This window comes from Rhinopithecus bieti, unplaced genomic scaffold (assembly GCF_001698545.2).
Source record: "Rhinopithecus bieti isolate Rb0 unplaced genomic scaffold, ASM169854v2 scaffold_2294, whole genome shotgun sequence".
Classification (NCBI taxonomy): Eukaryota; Metazoa; Chordata; class Mammalia; order Primates; family Cercopithecidae; genus Rhinopithecus; species Rhinopithecus bieti.
In genome coordinates, this window is record NW_016803705.1 from 994,998 (window position 1) to 1,012,654 (window position 17,657).

Consider the following 17,657-nt stretch of genomic DNA (forward strand, 5'->3'; position numbering starts at 1 on the left):
ACGGGTTGTTCCTTTCCATGTTTAGGGCTTCCTTCAGGGTCTCTTGTAAGGCAGGCCTGGTGGTGACAAAATCTCTAAGCATTTGCTTATTTGTAAAGGATTTTATTTCTCCTTCACTTATGAAACTTAGTTTGGCTGGATATGAAATTCTGAGTTTAAAATTCTTTTCTTTAAGAATGTTGAATATTGGCCCCCACTCTCTTCTGGCTTGTAGAGTTTCTGCCGAGAGATCTGCTGTTAGTCTGATGGGCTTCCCTTTGTGAGTACCCACTTTTAAGTGTTGTAAGTTTTAAATTATGTCAGAGTTTCAATATGTATTCAAACAGAAGACAATTCTTATTTAATGGAAGTAAAGTGAATAGTTTGACAATACCATTTTCAGACTCCAATACTGAATGGAACTTTCACAAACTATGTGAGTTAACATATTGTCCAAAGTATATAAAATATTCATAGGAAGGAATTCATGTGTAGTGAAAGGGAAGACATGAAGATTTACTCTTTGTGTTATATGACAAATCTTCCATCATGTGCTTGGTTTATCTGGCATATGCTTAGTAGTAGCCCTGAGATACTGAAGTGTGACATAGTTATAAATATTTTAACGCTATTGAATGGAATTAAAAAGGTCCAGATGCATCAGATATTCTTTGTTCATGTATCTAGTTAGATTATTTAGTATATGTTCTGATATAGGCACTGTGTTAAGTGCTAGCAAAAGAAGATATTTATTAAGCTCAGAACTTAGTGAAAAATGAAGAGAAAGACAAATTCATAGTTATAATTTGATAAATCCACCAATAGAAATATTTATAAATTCTATGTAAATATAGACAAAGGGAAAATAAATTCTGGGAGTGGTGCAGAACTGAGTGATGGCTTCAGAATAGAAATATAATATTATAAGAAATGAATTTTATTTCAACTTTTTGAGGAACTACCATACTGTTTTCCATAGTGACTACACCATTTTATATTCCAGCAATAGTGCACAAAGGTTCTAGTTACTCCACATCATCGCCGACATGTTACTTTCTCTTTTTTTGATAGTAGCCATCATGATGGGCATGAAATTATGTTATCTTATTATAGTTTTCATTTGCATTTCCCTAATGATTAATGATATTGAGCATCTTTTCTCATGCTCATTAGCCATTTTATGTCTACTCAGGAAAAAAATGTCTATTCAAGTCCTTTGCCCATTTTTGGATCAACTTAGTTTTTGTTGTTGTTGTTATTGTTGAGTCTTAAGAGATCTGTAAATATTCTGGTTGTTAATTTCTTATTGAATATGTGATTTGTAAATATTTTCTCCCATTTGTGAGTTGACTTTTTACTCTATTGATAGTGTCTTTTGATGCACAAAATTTTAAAATTTTCATGAAGTCTAGTTTGCCTATTTTTGTTGTTGTCACCTGTGCCTTTGGTATCATATCCAAGAGATCACCAAATCCAATGTTGTGAAGATTTTGCACTATGTTTTCTTCTATGAGTTTTATAGTTTTAGAACTTGCATTTAGGTCTTTAATCCATTTTGACTTAATTTTTGGATATGGTGTTAGATAAAGGTCCAACTTCATTCTTTTGCATATAGATATCCAGTTTTCCTAGCATCATTTGTTGGAAGACTGCACTTTCTCTCATTCAACGGTAATGGGAGAAAAGACCAGCACAAACCGTTGTTGTAAATCATTTGACCATATATTCAAGGTTTTATTTCTAGTTTGTTCTATTCTGTTTGTACATCTGTCTTTATGCCAGTAGCACACTATTTTAATTATTAAAACTTTCTAGTAAGTTTTTAAATCTGGAAGAAGTAGGAATCTTTCAGATATGTTCTTCTTTTTTCAAGATTGTTTTGGCTATTTGGGGTTTCTTGAGATTTCATCTACATTTTAGGATGGGTTTTTCTATTTTTGCAAAACATATCACTGGGATTTTGATAGGGATTGCATTGAGCTTGTAGATCACTTTAGGTAGTATTGCCTTAACAGTGTTAAGTCTTCCAATTCTTGAAAATGAAATACCTTTTCATTTATGTCTTTCTTAGTTTATTTCAGCATTGTTTTATAGTTTTTATTATACAAGTCCTCCATGGTGAAGTTAATTCCTAAGTAGTTTATTCTTTTTTTTTTTTTTTTTTTTGAGACGGAGTCTTGCTCTGTTGCCCAGGCTGGAGTTCAGTGGCACGATCTCAGCTCACTGCAAGCTCCGTCTCCAGGGTTCACGCCATTCTTCTGCCTCAGCCTTCCGAGTTGCTGGGACTACAGGCACCCACCACCATGCCCAGCTCATTTTTTGTACTTTTAGTAAAGACGGGATTTTGCTGTGTTAGCCAGGATAGTCTCGATCTCCTGACCTCGTGATCCGCCTACCTCAGCCTCCCAAAGTGCTAGGATTATAGGCGTAAGCCACCACGCCCGGCCCAGTAGTTTATTCTTTTTAATGTTATTGTATGTGAAATTTTTTTTTTCAGATTGTTCATTGTTAGTGTATAGAAATGCAACTGATTTTTTTGTGTTGACTTTGTACCTTGCTGCTTTATGGAATTTATTTATTAGTTCCAGCAGTCTTTTGTGGGAGTTTTAGGATTTTCTACATATAGGATCATATCACCTGTGAACAGAGATAATTGTACTTCTTCCTTTATAACTTGGATTTCTTTTATTTTTTTCTTGCCTAATTACTTTGGCTAGAATTTCTGGTATGTTGGATAAAAGTAGCAAAAGCAGGCATCCTTACCTTGTTTCTGATTTTAGATGAAAAGCTTTCAGTCATCCACCATGGAGTATGATGTTCACTGTAGCATTTTCATATACAGCTTTTATTATGTTGAGGAATGTTGAATATTTTTATCATGAAAGGGTTTAGAATTTTGTCAAATGCTTTTTTTACGTCAATTGAGATGATCATGTGACTTTTTTCACTTCATTCTGTTAGTATAGTGTATTACAGTGATCCATTGTTATATGTTGAACCATTCCAAGAATAAATCACACTAAGTCATTGTGTATAATTCTCTTAATATTCTGCTGAATTTGGTTTGCTAGTATTTTGTCAATTATTTTCCCATTGACTTTTCTAAGGGATATTGGTCTGTGGTTGTATTTTCTTGTAGTGTCTTTGGTGTTGGTATCAAGGTAATGCTGGCCTCATAGAATGAATTAATAAGTGTTTTCTACTTTTTAATTGTGCAGGAGAGTTTTTGTTTTGTTTTGTTTTGTTTGTTTGTTTGAAAGACAGGATCTCCCTATGTTGCCCAGGCTGGAGTGCAGTGACTATTCACAGGCTTGATCATAGTGTGTGCACTGTACCCTTGGACTCCTGGCCTCAAGCAGTTCTCCTGCCTCAACTCTGAGTAACTGGGACTATAGTTGCACATCACCATGCCCAGCTCAATTTTTTTGAAAAGTTTGAGAAGCACTGGTGTTAGTTCTTCTTTAAATGTTTGGTAGCATTCACCAGTGAAGCCATCAGGACCAAGGCTTTTCTTTGTCAGAGTTTTGATTATTGATTAATATTTTTACTAGTTACAGGTCTGTAGATTTTCTATTTTTTTTTTTTTTTTTTGAGATGGAGTCTCGCTCTGTCGCCAGGGCTGGAGTGCAGTGGCCGGATCTCAGCCCACTGCAAGCTCCGCCTCCCGGGTTTACACCATTCTCCTGCCTCAGCCTCCCGAGTGGCTGGGACTACAGGCGCCCGCCACGTCGCCCGGCTAGTTTTTTGTATTTTTTTTAGTAGAGACGGGGTTTCACCCTGTTAGCCAGGATGGTCTCAATCTCCTGACCTCGTGATCCACCCGTCTCGGCCTCCCAAAGTGCTGGGATTACAGGCTTGAGCCACCGCGCCCGGCCCAGATTTTCTATTTTTTTGTGATTTTGTCTTGGTTGATTTTGTGTTTCTAGAAATATGTTCATTTTATCTAGGTTATGCAATTTGTTGGTGTACAATTGGTCATTGTACTCTTATAATCCTTTTTATTTCTGTAGAGTCAGTAGTAATGTTTGCAGTTTCATTTCTTATTGTAATAATTTGAGTATTCTCTTTTCTTAGTCCATCTAGCTCAAGGTTTTTTAATTTTGTTGATCTTTTTGAAAAGCCAACTTTTGGTTTCAGTTATTAACTCTATTGTTTTCCTATTCTCTATTTCATTTATCTCTGCTCTACTTTTTATTATTTATTTTCTTTCTTCTGCTAGCTTCCAGCCTAGTTTGCCCATTTTTTCCTGTTCCTGAAGTTGCAAAGTTAGCTGTTGATTTGAAACCTTTCTTGTTTTTTAATCTAAGCCTCTGTAGCTATAAATTTTCCACTTAAATTCACTCTCACTGAGTACCGTAAGTTTTGATATGTCATGGTTTTGTCATTTGTCTCTAAGTATTTCTAATTTCTCTTATAATTTCTTCTTTAATCCATTGGCTGTTTAAGACTGTGTTGTTTAGTTTCCATAAATTTGTGAATTTTCCAGTTTTCCTTCTGTTACTGATTTCTACCTCCATCTCTGTGGTCAGAGAAGCTACTTTATATCATCTCTATTTTTAAAAAATCTATTCAAACTTAATTTGTGACCTAATATATGATCTTTCTGGAAAATGCCCCATGTGCATTTACGTAGAAGGTGTATGCCGTAGTTCTTGGGCAAAGTGTTCAGTATATTGTTAGGTCTAGTTGGTTTATCATGTAAATCCTTTATTTCCTTATTTCCTGTCTAGTGGTTCTATCCATCATTGAGAATAGGGTATTGAAGTCTACTGTTATTCTAGAATTGTCTATATCTCCCTTCATTTTTTGTCAGTTTTTGCTTCATACATTTTCAAGTCTGTTATAGGTACATAAATGTTTATAGCTGTTATATCTTCTTGCTGTGTTGAAACTTTTATTAATATATAATGACTTTTTGTCTCCCATAACCTTTTTTATTTAAAGTGTATTTTGTGTGATATAAGTATAGTCACCTTGCTCTCTTTTGGTTACTATTTGCATGGAGTATTTTTTTCCATCCTTTATTTTTTAATATATTTATGTCTTTAGATCTAAAATGAATCTCTTATAGATCACGTGTAGTTTTTATCTTTTTAAATTTATTCTGCCAACCTGTCTTTTGATTGGAGAATTTAATACATTTACATTTAAAGTAATTACTGATGAGATATTTCTCTCATTTTTCTATTTGTTTTCTATATGTCTTATAGCTTTTATGCCTCTCATTTTCTGTATTACTGTCTTCTTTTGGGTTTAGTTGGGTTTGTGTGTGTGTGTGTGTGTGTGTAGTGAAATGTTTACATTTCTTTTTCATTTTCTCTTCTGTTTTGTATATACTCCATAGCTATTTTCTTTGTGGTTCCCATGGAGATTATATTTAACAACTTAAAATTATAACACTCTAGTTTAAATTAGTACTAATTTAACTTCAATAACATACAAATTTTGTATTACTTTACAGCTCTATCCTCACGCCTTTCGGTTGTTGACATCACAATGTTACATCTGTGTACAGTGCATACACAAACCCGGAAATCAGAAATTCTTTTAAATGCACTGATTTCTTAAATTATGTAGAAAACAAAAGGTGGAGTTGCAATCCAAAGTTATAATAATACTGATTTTTAAACAGTGACTTTTCAAATGTATGAGTTTCTTAAATCATATAGAAAACAAAAGTGGAGTTACAAACTTTTGTTACAATAGTATTATCTTTATAATTGCCTGTGTGTTTTTTTTAAGATCTTTATTTCTTCACTCAGATTCTAGTTACTTCTTGTATCCTTTCATTTTACTCTGCAGGACTCCTGTGAACATTTCTTGAAGGTCAGGTCTCAGCTTTCATTTATGTGAGAGAGTTTGAATATCTCTCTCACTTTTGAAGGACAGTTTGCTGGATATGGGATTCTTGATTAATGGCATTTTTCTTTTACCATACTGAATATGTCAGCCCATTGTGTGTAGTCCTCAAGTTTCTGATGAGAAATCTTCTAATAATTGTATAGAGGATCCCTTATATTTAATGAGTTACTACTCTCTTGCAGCTTTCAAAGTTCTCTCTTTGCCTTTGACTTTCAACAGTTTGATTATAATGTGTCGCTTCTTGGATGTTTATATTCATGTCTTTCATCAAATTAGGGAAGTTTTCAGCCATTATTTGTTCAAATATTCTCTCTACCCCTTCCTCAATTTCTCTTATCTTTCTGAGGCTCCTACCGTGCATATCGGTTGGCTTGGTGGTGTCCCATAAGTTCCTATGGCTCTGTTAACTTCAATTTTTTTTTCTTTGTTTCACAGACTCAATTATTTTCATTTCCCTGTCTTCAAGTTTGCTGATTCTTTCTTCTGCCTGCTCAAATCTGTCTTTGAATCCCTCTACTGAGTTTTTATTTTACTATTATACTTTCCAGCTCCATAATGTCCTTTTGGTTTCTTTTTTGGTTTGCTATTTCTTTATTGATGTTTCCATTTTGCTGATATATTTTTTCTTGATTTTCTCCACATTTATTTAGTTTTTTGGGAATCTATGGACAGTTGTTTTAAAGTCTTTCTATAGTAGATCTGCCATCAGGTCTTTTTCAAGGACAGTTGTCAAATTTTTTTTTTTTTTTTTTTGGCCCTTTAAAAAAAGGGCCGTATGTTTCAAGTTCTTTGTATTATTTGTGATTTTGTTGTTGTTGTTGTTGAAAATGGGACATATAAATCTAATAATGTGGAATATCTGGAAATCAGATTCTTTTCTTCCCTGAGTTTTGTTGTTGTTTGTATTGTTTTAGTTTTAGTTTTTTTGAATGTTGTTTGTTCTCCTTCTGCCCAGGATCAGCCTGAGGTATAAATCTAACATCTTCTTGGGTCTTTTCTTAGCCTTCACTTTTCCCTGAGCATATGTGGTCACTTTCTAATTTCCCCCATATACACAGTTGTTTTTGAATAACCTAGTCTTTAACATCTGGCTCCCAAAGGGAATAAAAGAGAAAATAAAGAGGACGGAGAGCATTGTTCCTTTAAATCTTCTGAAAATTACTTCAACCAGAGGGAAAGGGGCTTGCAACAATCAAGGGAGGTTCAAAAACAGTGTTTCCTTCTTTTGATCTTCACCCTCACTTCTTTGTTTACACCTCTCTGTTCAGAAGAAGCAATCAGAGTACAGATACCAAATATTTGGAGGATGGGGTGCTTTTCTCCCTTTCTGGGTCCTTCAAGCTGCTTGTAAGCTGCTCCTGGGACTCATGGATTCCTGCTTGTCAAGGGGATTGGGGTGGGGGATGCATATATGTGGCTATGCTAGAAGCTGACATTGATCAAAATTAACTGCAATTTACCATCCAAGCTATCTCCTAAAAGTTGCAAGACTTCAGTAGACTCCAGAGTTCTAAAATAATTACATCAGACAGTTGCTGCCAGTGCAATTTTTGTCTAGGTGGGGAGACAGATTCTTGGTGCTTCCTACTGCACCATCTTCCTGGAATCCACTTTATAGATGATTCTTACAACAACCCTGGGAGGTAGTTTTATTCCCCTTTTATAGATGAAGAAGCAGAGGCTTAGATCCCAAGTCCATCCAGCTATCAGGACTCTAAGCCAGGGGTGTCCATTTTCAAAGCTAGTAAGCCACATTGCCCTTTATTTTTTGAAAATTTGTATCAGGGCAGAGTGTTTTAAAAAGTGATTCTTGAAAATCTATCATTTGAAAATTTCTAAATTTGATTGGATAAAAATGTAAGAACATCACAAATGAAAAGTTGTATAATAGTTTTACATTAAAGTGATTGCCCAATTCATATGTCATTTCTTATGTGCTTTTATTATAAAATATTTTATTTCTCAGAAACATTTACCATAAATATATTTTCCAGAAATAAAACAAAGCTTTAGGACAAAGTAAATCTTTTGTGGCTATCTGTAGACATTTTAGGTATAACTTTGCCATATTAACATAGTTCAGACTTACACATTCAGTTTCTTATAACTCTTCTAAATGAAGTAAATTACTATCATGTGTAGCTTCATCCTCATAAAGTTTTAATCTTTACTTAATTAGTAATTAATCTAATTACTAATTACTAAAAAAACTAGCCAGGCGAGGTGGAGGGCGCCTGTGGTCCCAGCTGCTCGGGAGCCTGAGGCAGGAGAATGGCGTGAACCCGGGAGGCGGAGCTTGCAGTGAGCTGAGATCCAGCCACTGCACTCTAGCCTGGGCGACAGAGGTAGACTCCGTCTCAAAAAAAAAAAAAAAATTAAGTTGCATAACAATGTGAATATACCCAATAGTGCTAAACTGTACCCTTAGAAATGGTTGTCGTCAATTTTATGTTGTGATTTGTTTTACTACAATTAAATTTTTTTAAAATTGATATTATCAAACACAGTCTCACATAAATTTTTCACATCTATTAAGGTAAATGTGAATTTTATTTTTTGACTTATTAATATAATTAATATTTTCCAATAATTAAGAAAACCATTGGGCTCTAAAATTCTAAATTTATAAATATTAATCTCTTCTCCTGCCAAACTTTCACATACCACTGTGGTAGGTAGCATAATGGCCCCCAAAGATGTACACATCCTAATCCCTGAAATTTGTGTGCTACCAGTTTGGATATGGTTTGTCCCTGTGAAAACTCCTGTTAAAATTTGATTCCCAATGTGGTAGTGCTGGAAGATGGGCCTGGTGGGAGGTGTCTGGGTCATGTGGGCAGATCCTTTATGAAGAGCTTAAAGTATCTCTGTGGGACAGGACTAGTTGCCATGAAACCAGGTTGTTCCTTCTCATGTTTGGTCTCTTTGTATATACCTGCTTACCCTTCCATTTTGTGCCATGAGTACAAGCAGCATAAGACTTTCACTAGATAGGCTGTCCAATCTTAGACTTTCCAGCCACCAGAATCATGAGCCAAATAAGCCTCTTTTCTTTATAAATTACCTAGCCTCAGGTATTCTGGTACAGTCACACAAAATGTGACTTATGTGACAAATGGGATTATGCAGATGTGATTAAATAGAAGATCTTTAAATGGGGAGATTATTTAGGATTGTCTGGTTGGGCCCCATGTAACCAAGGATTCTTATACATGAAAGAGAGAAGCAGCAAGGTCAAAATCAGAAAGAGATGCGATGACGCTCTCTGCTGGCCTTGAAGACAGAGGAAGGGGCCACAAGTCAAGGAATACAGGTGCACTCTAGGTTCTAGAAAGGGCATGAAAAACCCAGATTCTCCTCTGGAGCATCCACAAGCAACAGAGCCCTGCCAATGCCTTGATTCAAGCCCAGTGAAACCCATTTCAAATTCAACTAAATTTATGGCAGCAATAATAAAGTAATAGAACCAATCAACAAATACTACAATAAACATATATAATTAGGGTAAAATAATACAACAAGAAAATATACTTACAAACATCTTTCTACTATTGCCTAGAGGAAAAACAATTCCTAAAGAAACATTTGTATTAACTTTCCCTTAGTTTAGCAGACTCGTAGAAGCACAGTAATTTTAGAAGAAGCTCTATGATTAATATATCTCCCTAGAGTCCCTGCTGCCCTAGAGAAGACAAGATATCTGAGACTGTTCTAAAGAAAACATTGGCAACTGTAAGGTGATAATGCCAGAAGTGGTGTATGTTAGACAGTACGTACTGGTGTGCAACCCTGGGATACAAGCAAAGAGCTGTCAACTCTTATTCTAATCTGAGTTGCTTTAACTTCTGAGATTCTAATTTTTGTATCTGTATGGAAATGACTGTTCAGTTATAAATCTGCTAGAAAATGGTATGATTATATGAAGATGACAATTTCAATCAAATTAACTAGAAAATCTAACTAGCAGTAAAACAAATCACAACATAAAATTGACGACAACCATTTCTAAGGGTACAGTTTAGCACTATTGGGTATATTCACATTGTTATGCAACTTAATTTTTTTTTTTTTTTTTGAGACGGAGTCTACCTCTGTCGCCCAGGCTAGAGTGCAGTGGCTGGATCTCAGCTCACTGCAAGCTCCGCCTCCCGGGTTCACGCCATTCTCCTGCCTCAGGCTCCCGAGCAGCTGGGACCACAGGCGCCCTCCACCTCGCCTGGCTAGTTTTTTGTATTTTTTTTTTTTTTAGTAGAGACGGGGTTTCCCCGTGTTAGCCAGGATGGTCTCGATCTCCTGACCTCATGATCCGCCCGTCTTGGCCTCCCAAAGTGCTGGGATTACAGGCTTGAGCCACCGCGCCCGGCCTAATATTCATTTTATACTAACTTTTATACACTAGAAATCAAGTATTAATATATTTTCTTGACATAATAGTGTTTATCTTAAACCAACATTGGTGATATTAATGTAAGTTAATGTTACTCATTAGTGAAATACTAGAGATGTTCCCACTAAAGGAAGGAAAGAACATATCGTTTTGGAATTTCTCAACAATGGAATAAGAAAAATAAAATAATAAATAACAGAAAGAACACAACATTATTGTTAACTATAGATATTTAAAAATTCAAGGGATTGGACTGAAAGCCAGTAGAACTAATAAGATGTTCAGTTAACTGCCTCTTTACCAAATAAAATATTAAAATCCTTTACTCTTTTAAATATGAGTAATAATCAGTTAGACTATGTAATAGAAAATAGAGTTAGGCAACATAAGGGATTGAACTTACACAGCCCCCTTTTAGACTGTAAACATATAGAAATGCTGGAAAAAGAAAACAAGGGATATAAATATACAGCCAAATAGCCATCACATTTTTCAATGCGTATACTCTGTGACCGGGCAATTCTATTCCTATGTATTTGTTCTACAGAGACACTCATATGTGTAAAATGATACAGTAAAAGGCTAATTGTTTTGGTATTGTCAGAAACAGCATAAAGTTGAACATGAATGTTCATATATTGGGGAGTAACCCATTAAATAAATCATGGAATACATATTCAGTGAAACATGATACAGCCCTTTAAAAATGAATGCAGTGGATCAAACTCAGTGGCTCACGCCTGTAATCCCAGCACTTTGGAAGGCTGAGGCAGGAGGATTACTTGAGCCCGAGAGTTCAAAACCAGCCTGGGCAACATAAATGGACCCTGTCTCTACCAAAAAAAAAAAAAAGGAAAAAAATGAGGCAGCTCTGTATATACTGATATGAAAAGATCTCTTTAATGCATTAAGTTTGTTTTAAAAAGCAGGTACCAAACATTGTGTATGGTGCTCCTACCACTTGAGCTGAAACTACTCTTGTCAAGGTCATCAAGAACTAAATCCAGTGACCAATTATCCACCCTCCTTTTAGCTAATCTCTCAACAGCATATGATTCATTTGTGCTGCTTCTTCACTTGGGTTTCAAGACACCACATTCTTTTTAGTCTTCCTCTTATTTTTCTAGTCACCAGTGGCAAATTCAGCATTTTGCGGACCGAAAGCTTATACAATTTGGAGGGCCTTCTTTAAGACAGAGAGTATCATATTATAAATACAAAACCAGATAAGAACATGTATTTTGTTTTGAACGAGGAAAATTTGTAACAAATTATTAGAACTATAGAGATTCAGGTCTTTTTCTTCTGAGATCTTATTAAGCAGTTTACTAGAAACACATACATAGAAATGCTTTCTGATTACACACTGACTTACTTTCCTTGCCTAGGACACTCTGTGTTTCCCAGCAACTTGCAGCACTCACAGAGCATCATGGTAAATCCACCTTTGATGGTTACTCACTACTCCGTTGTCTAGGCTGGTTCCTTCTCTTTTCTCTGATATCCTAGAATGCCTCAGGTCTCAGTTCTTGGTCTCCTTTTCTCTAGTTACACTCACTTACTTGATGATTTCACCAAGCTCACCTATTTTGTGGCTTTCAGTAGCATCTATATGTTGATAACTCTCAAATTTATATATTCAGTTTAAACTTTTCTTCTATATTCCATACAAATATCTCCAATTACCTCTTCAATTTTTCCATTTAGGTGTCTTGCAGACATCTCAAACTTAGCATGTTGAGACATGAACCCATGATCTCGCTCCCCAAACTGTTCTGCCTGCCAACTTTCCCTGTTAAAGGCGTTCCACTTGCTGAGATCAAACATCTTTCTACTTTCAACTTCCACATGTTACTCTCCTTGACTCCTGTCTTTCTGCAAAATATCATCTCAATCTATCAGTAACTCCTGTTAGCCCTGCCTTCACAATGTATTTAGAATCTGACCACTTTTTCCCACTTTCACTGTGTTGTAAGATGGGTTCCCAGGGAAGCCAATTTAGACGGAGACCAGCATGCCAAAGGTTTATTAGGGAGTGCTCTTGGAATCAACACATGTAGAAGTCCAGTGAATGAAGCAGGATTGAGCGTAAGGACAAGTCTAGCTGCAATACAGTTTAAATGAAACCCTCAGCCAATGCTGCAGAGAGTTCTAAAGATGGGATAAACTGTCAGACCCATCCTGAGCTGGGGACAAGAATTTCAGACCTTTTTCCCTTGCATCCTCTTCATCAGATGTAGGCCATTTCAGGAAACGGGCATGACCTTGATATTTGAGCAAAATAGCTCTCTTCAGCAGAGGTAGTCCATGAAAAGAGCTGGCTGCTGAGGGCTATTTGCTACAGCACTACCAGCTGCTCTAGTCAGTCCTTCATTCCTAGAGGAGGCTCTCTGGGTGGTGTGTCATACATCTGCCACACACTGCTGCCATCTTAGTGAAAGCTACTGTCAATAGTCTCCTAACAAGTCTCCTGGAATGCTCTTGCACATATATCCACATGCTAAGTTTCTCAATTCCTTTTAATATTTGATTAGATATCACCTTCTCAAGGAAACCTCCCTTGAACAGCCTCTTTAAAGTGTCAGCCACTCTTTCTCTGTTCCCCTTTATCTTGTTTCCATAGCACTTGCTACCTAATATACTATGTAATGTAATTATCTATCATATTTGCTATTTATCACACACATTCTGCTCCATCATAATTAAACTCCATAAAAGAGGTGTTTTGTTTGTTTCCTTTTATGTATTCCAAACACAAGGAACAGTGCCTGGTGCATAGTAGGGGCAGAAGAAGAGAATTAGTGAACTGACTAAAAAATAATCTGAGGAAGTCATCCAGAATGGAACAGGGGGGATAAAAGTAAGTAAAAGGCATGGCAGGCTGAATACGTGTAGGTAAATCTTACAGCTCCTAGGAGTCAGGCAGAGGTAAACAGAGAAAATGTGGGAGAGGCATGGTTCAATTAAAAATGCCCAAAGCAATTGACCAGAAAGGTGGTCCAGTTTTTGGAATTTAAATAACTAAAGGTGTACATATTTAGCCATAAGTAAATTCACTCTAGTGTTGTTTGTCGTTGGGGAAAAGTGGAAATAATTAAATGTTCAACAACAATACAGGTTAAATAAATTATTGTTCTTTCATACAGTGGAATATTCTACAACATAAAAATGTGTAGGAAATATTTATCTTACAATAGTGAAAAGAAACTATGTATAATCCTGTTTGGTTTGAAAAAATTATATGTATGAGTATGTTAAAGAAAACAGTCTGAAAGGATATACCTCAAATTATTAAGACTGATGGGATTATGGCTGTTTCCCCTTTTGTTGATCATCTATATTTCTGTATTTTTAAAATTAATTTAATTTTTTTTTTAAATAGAGATGAGGTTTCACCATGTTGATCAGGCTGGTCTTGAATTCCTGGGCTCAAGTGATCCTCCTGCCTTGGCCTCCCGAAGTGCTGGGATCATAGGCGTGAGCTGCTGTGCCCAGCCAATACTCTGTATTTCTAAATTTATCATTAATATGTCCCACTTATGTAGTCATTTAAAATATAATGAAAACAATGCAGTGGCAGTGGTTGATACACATTCCACCATTGAACCTGACTGATGCCCAATCTCCATTACCTATCCTTTTTTCCAAAGCCGTATCCCCTTTCTTGTGTCTTGGACACAAGGATTTTTCCTCTGCCTTGACTCTTGCTGCTAGTTCAGCCCTGACTCTGTGCCCCTGTTCTGCCTTTTCAGTCATCTTGAATTCTTATCTTGGTAATATTTTTAGAATCCCAGGTCTTCTAATATCAGGACTCAGATTTCCTGTCACTAATGGCCTTACTGGGTCTTGGACTCCTGCTCCCAAATTCCAGCCTGGTGTCCTCAATCTAGTACCTCCTAATGGACATCCTGGATCCTGACTTTCTACTGTGCCTATTTTCATCTCCACATAGGGTTGACATACTCTACCCTATTTAGCTTCTACCCTTTATTAGGCAACCACTTGTTCTACTGCTGCTGCTATCCTTTCTAAGTACCACGAGTTGCCTTCCCTCCCACCCTGACATGCCTAACTGCCTGATGCATCCCAGCATGAGTCAAGTTCATTTCCTGCACATCCCAAATTGCTGTATGTCACAATAGTTACTCAGGGTCTTCTCCATACATTTTTCATCTGTTAAATTTCTCCCAGGTGTTTCTCTTGTCCAGCTAGAAAACACAAGAGAAGAATCAACTGTTAGTTAGCATTTCTGTTCTTCAAAGTTGAGGTAGCAAATGGTGAGAACTCTTTGGAAGAACTTGGCATCCCACTGTAATGCTTACCAAAGGTATACCGATAAAGGGCATTCTTCCCACCGCAAGGCATGGTACTTGAACTTGAAGGATGCCTCCTGAATAGGAAATAATGAATTACCTAGTTTTATAATAGTGCTTAATTGCTTTTTTTTTTTTCCAATGTTATATTCAGGTATTACTTTGTTTTTCCCGGGATACATCTGTGTTGAGTCACTTTGCATACAACAGTGCCTCGCCACCAAAATCATACATAAGAGGTAAATTTTTAACAATTTTAAGGAAGTATTAAGACTTACATAATCTTGCCAAGAATATATATATATATATATTTTTGGAGATAGTGGTGTTGCCAAATTATTTTACTATAAATTACTTAAGATTTCTCTCAGATGACCATAATCATCCTTTCATACCTCAAATCAGTGCCCAAGTAATTTATCACAAATCATGGGAAAGTGGTTCCCAGAAGCAGCATTTCAAGTTACTTTCTCTGTCTTCCCTGTGTACTCTACCCTTTATTGTTGTTTTTATGTCTTATCTGTTGACTTTTCTTTTTCTTTCCATGAGTTTATAACACAGATTTGCTTCTTCTACTTTTTAAAAAATCTATATTTCTTCTCTCAAAATGCTCCACCACACTTAAAACTTTGATATAATTTATATACTTTTAGCTCTCCAATTTCTAGTTTAGTTATTTTTCTCCTCTTTTTCACCAGCTGCTTATAAAATATCAATATCCTGCCATCATCTGAAGATATAAATAACTTCAGCTGAATGCCCTTCCCAACTTTTCCTTTTTATTAAATAGTGAACACCTAACACTGAAAGCTCAGACTTCATTGTGTTTGATCATTCTGCCATTTCCACGAAAAAAGAAACTGTTTCTCCTGTATCTCTTATATCTGAACTATCTGTCTGATTGCTCCACCTCCTACCCTAGGAGAGGCCACATAACCTTGTGCTGGATTTGGGCTACCCCTAACTTAAGGTTTTCTTAGGTCCATTGCTTCTAAATTCAATTTATGGAAACCTTTTGTTTCTTTAAGTCATCAGCTGAAAAACTGATTGTAAACTTAATTACCTACTGAGCTCACCTCTCAATTCAGCCAGGATTTTAAGGCCGTTTACCAGTTGATACTGTCTTAACCTAACTAACTTTGCTTCCCTGATTATTCCACAATACCCCATATTCATTCTAGCCTCCCTATAGTCCCTGAATATGGAAGGCTTCCCACTCTCCAATCTTAAAAATCGTATTTCCTTGAAGAACTAGCCTGTACCTCACCATGTCCACCAACCCATCATCCATTTCTCTCTCCTTTGAACTTCTAAGCACTTAAAGTCTATGCTAGAAAAGTTAGCAAATATACCCTAATGTTTCATGGTTTAGTCTGGACTACAAACCACATGGTTGAGGGAACATATATATGTTTGCCTCTCAGCATCTAGTCCAGTAATCAATTTAATCTACCTACCTACCTATCTATTCATTATTCCATTCTCTTCTTGCTCACAAGATCAATCCTTTTTGTCTCCACCCTAACCTGAACTGCTCACGTTTCTTATTCTTCATTTCATCTCTGTTACCACCCCTAACAAAATAAAAGAACTCTTTTTTTCACTAAAATATTACTCTTAGCCCAGTACAAAATACAAGTAACTTTTCAATAAACTCAAAAGTGTTAGAAAACTATCAAGGTAAAAGCTATTTAAAGATATTCAGTGGAAGGTGCAAAAACTGAGAACTTTTCAGAGTTTTGAAGGAAAGATACTTTTTAAAACTCTGTTAAATATTTGATTATTGTGAATATACTTTACTTTTCTGGGACAATTCTGATTTCAAATATTCAGCTCCATTCTGAAATCATGTTAACTGTTCTGGTATTCAGAAAATATAACCATACAGCTAGTCATTTAATTTTTAACTTTCAGCACATTCCATAAAGATGTAAACACAGTATTGCAAAGCTTAAGACTTGCTTTAATGAATAGATTAGACTTATTTATAATTAGCAAAAAAAAATATGCATAATAAATAGATATTTCTCTTCTTAAGTGCCTAAGGAACTTGAAAGTGTTTGTTCTTTTGGTTGTTTTGTGTCGCTTCTGTTGCACTTAGGTTCGTATTACTTTAATTGATGAAAGAGTTTGCTAATACCAAAAGATTGGCTGGTAAATTTTTATCTTAATTCCATATCATGAAATGACATATCAGTTTATAGTAGTTTTTAAAATTCCGTTGTTAGTACATTCACAAGATAAGTTGATTTTTTAAAGATTTATTTACTTAATCATATTGAAATCCTCTATCATTTTCTCTTATAGGAAAACTAGGACTGGAAGAATATGCTGTCTTTTACCCACCAAATGGTAAGAGTAATGCTATTGCTTCCTCTAGTGGGAAGTGAAAAAATTACAACTTTTATAATCGAAATGTGACTTTCTTATTCTCTCTTTAATGAATAATCATTTATTATCTAAAATAAACCTTCCGTAGAATGTATAATTTAATGAAGTCTTCCACATTTATGGTAGGTTTGTGCTAAATTATGCATACTCTCTCTGACTCTCCCTGGGACCAACAGTAAACCTGTGAGAGAGCTGAGGATGCTTAGATCTAAGTCCAAGGCACTTTGTTTTCCTGTGAAGAACACTAGCTAGTCCAATGAGGACCTTCCTTTTGGGTTCATTGGAGCTGGGCTTTACTCAATTGAGTGGATTGTCTTGTATTGTACCTTATTGTTCTCATAATTTGACCAGTGTAGTATTTATGAAATAAAAAGATTATTAAAAGGTATCACTGAAATCACCTATTTTGATGTTATAAAGTGATCAAATATATAATGACCTCATTAGACATTAAGTGTTATTTTGAGATTACTAGACAGGTTTTAAGATAGGCTTCTTGGAAAAGCAATATATAGCAGTCCTTATGATAATATTAAGTTGCATCCTCAAGAAGTTATTTTACTCCAGCAGAGTTAAGAACATGGGTTTTGTAATCCAGCAGACCTGGGTTCAGATCCCAGTTCTGCCAGTTTACCCTATGACCTCAGGTAAGTTACATGACTTCTCTGAACTTCAGGTTCATCATCTGTACTATGTGGATAATACATTAAATGAGATATGGTATA

General features: G+C 35.7%; 1 protein-coding gene across 1 annotated transcript in view; it reads left to right on the top strand.

The window, feature by feature from the left end:
- The window catches only part of TBC1D19 (TBC1 domain family member 19), a 169,498-nt gene that overhangs the window by 118,774 nt on the left and 33,067 nt on the right, over positions 1 to 17,657 (top strand). The window contains 2 exon segments of the mRNA XM_017851922.1: positions 14,696 to 14,780; positions 16,849 to 16,893. Of these exon segments, the coding sequence (XP_017707411.1) occupies positions 14,696 to 14,780; positions 16,849 to 16,893 (130 nt within the window).